The following is a 6,567-nucleotide window of genomic DNA, read 5'->3' on the forward strand; positions in this document are numbered from 1 at the left end:
CTGTCTGACTCATTATCTTATAATTATATGTGGCCAACTCATAAAATAATACGTATCACTAAATAATTTATATTATAGAGCCATATCAATTCGCTTTGCTGTTGATAAAAAATAAGTCATAAACTAATATAATATATTTTTATCAATTTCACAAATATAATTAATGTAATTAAAATCTTAAAAATAATTTTAATACACAGTACAAAAATATTTTAAGACTTAACTCGTATTTTACTGATATTATTTACTATTATCGACTGACACTGACATTGGTAAATATAATTGAATCTTTTTTCATTGAGATTTTGGCCTATACGGACTTCTACAGAAGTTTTGACTATCAATTAAATTGGTTATCAACGGGTTTATCAATGAAAATGTCGGTAACTTAAATATTTCTATAGTTTGTAATTTTTTTTTGTGTGTATATAATACTTTTGTTAAATGTTTCTTTTATACCAATAATAAATAAATGTATGTGAAGTCTCTTAATTTAATGTATCGATCAGAGATTGTCGTATTAGTCTGTTGTTAAAATTACCAAACAAAAAGTTATTTATCTATTTCACTTTAATTTTGAAATTTAAAAACTAATGATTTAGTTACGTTGTGAAATTGAAAAATGTAATTCATTTTAGTTTGTCTATGAGTCTTTGTTTATAAGGTGATTAAGATTAATGTTAAAAATATGACATATATCAACAACAAAGTCTATGCTCTACCACATACAAAATATGATATGAAATAAAATAAAATAAATATAATAAGAGTGCTAAATATAATTAAATAACATGTGCAAAACTCAGTATGTGGAACCAGCTTACCAAGCCTAGGTGGGCAGATGTACCGAAAGCAATGAAATAAGACACGTGTCTATAACCATACGAAATAAGGACACGTGTGCAATAAGTTCCTTCCTCCTCTGACACGCAGATCATCCAATCACATAACTTTAAAAGCACTAATGTATAATGTATGTATTACATGCAATGTTTGAGTTCCCCTAATACTAAGGAAGTCAAATTCGTTCTATATAAAGAACAGGCCCTAACAATTGGATACAATCAAGTTGCATAGTGCAATTCTTCGATTTCAATTTCACAAACCGCTTTTGGTGCTTCCCTCTTCATCTCATTGATTACACATTTAAGTTGTTACTTTATATTATAAGCTAAGTATTAGATCAATTAGATATGGTTGGAATAGGGATTCCAATATGTGTACAATGTGGTAACACTGGCAACCCTTGCCGGTGCAAGGTGGTGGGCCCAACGGTGGGGTTCCTGGCGTTTGCGGCGGCGGCGGTAGTGGAGTGGCCGGTGGGTGCTCTGGTTTATTGTTTCCGCCACATGAAGGGCCGCAAAATCATGGCTCATCCTGCCACCGTGGTCTACCCTTCAGTCACTAATGCTATTCCAATTTAAGTTGACACTTCTTACACCTTTTCCCTCCTTCACTCACTTTTATGTCTCATGTATGATATGAATAAAATCATGAATCTATGTTGTTTTTCTTTTTCTCCGATAAAAATATCGGATAGGATGTTATCTTAACTTAATTTCGTCTGCTAATTTTCTTTCCTTAGTTTATTAACCTTTTGTATTAATTTGTGAAATAGAAATTAGTGCTATGTATAAGTTTAATTAACAGAACGAGTATGCTCGCTTAAATATGCTATACCTGTATGATTAAGCTTGTAGTCAGTGGCGGAGCTTAGTTCAGACAAGGGGGGCCATGGCCCCCCCAAACTTTTTATAAAAAATTTAGTAGTACTTTTTCAGAAGATAAAAAATAGTTCAATTGACTTAAATACTTTACTATGACTTAAAGTATCTAATAAATTCAATAAACAACACTCTCTCTATCTTTAAGTTCAAATATAAAAAATAGATATTTTTATTTATTTAATTTAATATTATTTTATATTTTACTATTTATTTAATTTAATTTTTTATATAATAAAAAATAATAGAATATTCAATAAGTATTAATATTATTGTATTTGTATAAATTGATAAAAAAAATTCAATAAATATTATAAATTTTAATATTTGTCCTTCTAACTTCTTCTTTACATATTTTACAAATTTTTATATAAAATAATAATGAAAAATCAAAGAATTGATACATTTTTTAAGAGAAAGACTAATATTTAAGAAGGAGAACATATAACTTTTACAATATCAACACCTGTAGATAGTTCTTCTACTTTAATAAATCACAAAGAAAGTGAGATATAACTTTCAAAAGTTCAAAAAATTACATCTGATGACTTTAACTGACGCATGAGCAAGTAGAGTTAGTAGGTTAATTATATTAGTTAATTGTAATAAGGGAATATAAGTCCCATATTGTTTAGGATAGTGAACTTTGTGTTATATTTTAGTCCCACATCGTCCGAGTCATGAAGGCTTTTCCTTCCCCTACTAGTATAAATAACTCATGTACCTTTTATTTATGAAATTGAGTTGAAGTTGATTTTCGAATATGAAATAAGCTGTGTGTTTATTTTTCTCTAGACTCTTTGAGAGTAAGAGGTGCATCCTTGGCTTGGCCGACCAATGTGAGTTTATGGCTATTTTCACCATAGTGGGGTTACTAACCTCGCCAAGATTGGTGAATCTAAACTATGTCACCATAGTGGGGTTGTTAACCTCGCTAAGATTGGTATTCCAAGCGACGTTAACCTCGCCAAGATTGGTATCCCAAGCAACGTCCCGGCGTCAGTTTGGTATCAGAGCAAGGTCGGTCCTTGTGGCCTTCACCTTGCTTTAGTGGAATTTTATTTGATTTGTGAGTGTAGGTTTTTGGCATGGATTCGCCAATGAAATCTTTTTGGTGTGGATAGTAGAGTTAGTAGGTTAATTATATTAGTTAATTGTAATAAGGGAATACAAGTCCCATATTGTTTAAGATAGTGAATTTTGTGTTATGAATTAGTCCCACATCGTCCAAGTTATGAAGGCTTTTCCTTCTCCCACTAGTATAAATAACTCATGTACCTTTTATTTATGAAATAGAGTTGAAGTTGATTTTTGAATATGAAATAAGCTGTGTGCTTATTTTCCTCTAGGCTCTTTGAGAGTAAGAGGTGCATCCTTGGCTTGGCCAACTAAGATGGGTTTATGGCTATTTTCACCATAGTGGGGTTGCTAACCTCGCCAAGATTGGTGAATCTAAACTATGTCACCATAGTGGGGTTGTTAACCTCGCCAAGATTGGTGATCCAAGCGACGTCCTGGCGTCATTAACCTTAACTTTTTGGAACGAGATCTTGAAAAACGGCTTTAAATTTGGCAATATCACCCAAACCAGAGAGATGAGATTAGACGAGCTTATCTTAAATGGGGTTCATATTAAAAATATTTTGACAATTATTTTCTATCTGGCCCCCCCAAAATTTTGTTTCAAGTTCCGCCACTGCTTGTAGTAATGGCTGTTGACCAATAAAAAATTGTTCATATTCTGTACTATAGTAAATAGTACTCATTAGTAATAGAGGTTTCTTCTTCTTTTTTTTTTTGATAGTAGTGTATTTCCAGAAAAGCGGGGGAAAATACATGAACATGGTGGTTCAGCAGCACTACAAGTATAAAAGTACGAGTAAACAACACTTATTCTATGACATCCATCATTATATAAACCGCACATACCAACAAACTACTAAAGCTTTTGGCATTTAAGAGTGTGAAGTTTTTAGACTCAGAATAGTTGTTAGTCCTGCTTTAATACTCCACTGTTCTCCCATAGCCTTATAACAGTTTCATCTCTACTAAAGAGTCAAAAGTGAAAATTGTTTGTTTTTCTTTTAAAAAAATGTTTTAGAAAGTGTTTCTTAAAATTATTTTGTGGTCATTGAAATTAAAAAATTAATATAACTTGGTATGAAATTAAAATTAGTTTGTGGCAGTAATATTTGCTGGATATGTACTTCTTTCTACGTGTACTTGTTTTTTTTAAAAATTTATTGTCTAAAACTTAGCGTCTAATTATAAAAAAAATTAAATAATTAATATTTGATTTAAAAATATAAAAATTTAAATATTTAAAAATTATTATAAAATACTAATTATAAGACAAATTGATTAAAATAAATGTTAATTATTTTTAATATTAAAAATTTTAAAAGTTTGATTTTAATTATAATTTTAAAAAATATTTATAATAATAATTATTACATATATTTTATTTAATTTTTTAATAAAATTTTTTATATAATTTTATGTATTATCTCATATGAAAACATACACTAGTATTTATTAAAAATTATTTAAGTAGCATTGTGTCTACATGCTACTCACTGTCCTCCTCTTTGTCCACTGTTGCTAAATTACCACTGCTTCCCCTTGTCATTTGTTTCAGTTGTTTCAGTTCTGATTTCTGATTTTTTTAATGGACTGATGTTCAAATTCAATTGTGCCTAGGACTTAGGAAGATGAGGATTTCTGTATTCTACTTAACCACCAAGTCCCTTTCATGGTGTCCATTTCCTTTCAAGTTTACCAAGTCTTAATTTTAACAAAGATATTTCTGTTTGATCTTGAGAGAATTACCCTAACTAATTTCTTCTTTATACTTCGTTTTATTATAAAATTTTCAAATCATAATTAAAAAAGTAAATATCAACTATATTTTTAATAATTTTTAGAAATATCATTTTTCAAATCATAATTAAAAAAAAGTAAATATCAACTATATGTTTAATAATTTTTAGAAATATCATGAGATTCCTAACTAAAAATAAATGACACATCCCATAATCCTAGCTAATTATTCATTTTTGGAAAAACTTTCCTTCTTCACCCAAAACTTTGTTTACTTTGTTTCAAGAGGTTAGATAATCTTGTTTTTTATTAAAAAAAAATGTCATTTTGGGTTATATGTAGTTTTATCCTCAACACTAATATTTAGTTTCAAACTTATCTTTAACGTAGAATTATCACATAAATGTCTATATTAACAACAAGTATAATAAAAAAATATTCGAAATGTTAATAAAATTAAACAAATTAGAAAACTGGAAGCATTTTTTACTTCGGATTAAAAAAAAAAAATTCCGTTTTTGGTTATGACTAAGAGAAAAAAAATATTTACCTTAAGAATATTTTATCAACATGTTTCAGTTTAGTTTTGTTGGTCAGAATCTAAGTTACTGAGAGGGAAATGCCCCAATTACTAAAGTTGGGCTGTGTTATCATTTTAAAAGCCCACATCAAAAACCAAATCATTAGAAAAGAAAAAAAAAAGGGAAAAGAAAAGTTGCAAGCTCGTTGATGGTAAAACTAAAGGTTCTGAGAACCGAATTGGTTATCGAACTGCTCTAACTATTAGTTTATTGGTTCATAGATTCAATCAGTTTGACGGTAGTTCAACTGGAAAAATCGTTTTATAATAAAATAATAAATAAAATATAAATAAACACATTAAAACATAATTATAGTCTAATATAAATATACAATGCACAAGTTAAATATTATCTTAATGTAGCTAAGTCAAAAAGTAAAACAAATTGATAGTATTGCACAACAAACACATCAGAACACAATAGCTGAAACAAAAAAAAATCAACACAGAAATAAAAGATTCAGCTCACCAATCCTAACCAGAAATAAAATCAAATTCCAATAACAAAGAAATCTAAAAGCCTAGAACAGAGCAGAGCAGATCTTGAGCAAGAGGGGGAACAGCGCTGGCAGGCAATGACAATCCATTCCAATAACAATACAAAATTCACAGGCAATAACAATCCATTCCAATAACAATACAATCCAATCCAATAACAATACAAAGTTCACAGTTCTGAATTAGTAACTTAGTTCAGTTGAAACAGGCAAACAATTATTCAATCACTATATCACTGTATCAGTTCACATTTCACATTTCACAGTTCACAGAAAAATAATTATTCAATCACTATATTACCATATCAGTTCACAGTTGAATGACTTAAATCAGAGTTCACAAAGCTTCACTATTTCAGTAAATCATAAATTCAGAGTTGACAGAGCTTCACTATATCAGAGTTCATAGAGCTTCACCATATCAGAGTTCAATCATAAATTCATAGTTAATAAAAAAATTACCTAGAGAACATGCAAGAGACTGTGGTTGCGGAGAGGGACAGAGACACCGAGAGACAGAGACAGAGACACCGAGAGACAACGAGGGAGACAGAGCATGCAAGAGTGGTGGAGCAGATGGTGGCTTCGAAGGTTGCGATGGCTACTGCGCGATGGAGGGGAAATGAGCGAGCAGATGGTGGCTGTTCGAAGGAACGACGGCGGCGGCACGAGGCGGTGGCTGGACGGAGGTGAGGGCCAAGGGGGGCTCTGGAGCTCGATGAGATTGAAACGGCGCTCTGGAGTCTGTCTGGAATGCTAGATTTGGCACGGGAGGATGCAGTTAGGGCTTGCTAATTGCCTCAGTGAGTGAAACACCGACGTTTGGTTGGCCATTCAAAAAATCGGTCGAGTCACAGTTCGGTTCGACTGACCGGTTCAATTGTGGTTTCTGAAATCTACGATTTTGGCATATATTCGAACCGCTTTTTTCAGCGGTTCACAGTTC

The 6,567-nt window shown here is 31.1% G+C and overlaps 1 protein-coding gene across 1 annotated transcript; it reads left to right on the forward strand.

Moving 5' to 3' along the window:
* Nucleotides 1–1,043: 1,043 nt before the first annotated feature.
* LOC107617861 (uncharacterized) lies at nucleotides 1,044–1,657 on the forward strand. Its single transcript, XM_016319736.3, has one exon. It carries the CDS (start codon nucleotides 1,194–1,196, stop codon nucleotides 1,422–1,424), a length of 231 nt encoding a protein of 76 aa, XP_016175222.1. The 5' UTR covers nucleotides 1,044–1,193; the 3' UTR covers nucleotides 1,425–1,657.
* The last annotated feature ends 4,910 nt before the right edge of the window (nucleotides 1,658–6,567 follow it).

Source organism: Arachis ipaensis, chromosome B1 (genome assembly GCF_059453495.1).
Source record: "Arachis ipaensis isolate K30076 ecotype BB chromosome B1, ASM5945349v1, whole genome shotgun sequence".
NCBI classification, from domain to species: Eukaryota; Viridiplantae; Streptophyta; class Magnoliopsida; order Fabales; family Fabaceae; genus Arachis; species Arachis ipaensis.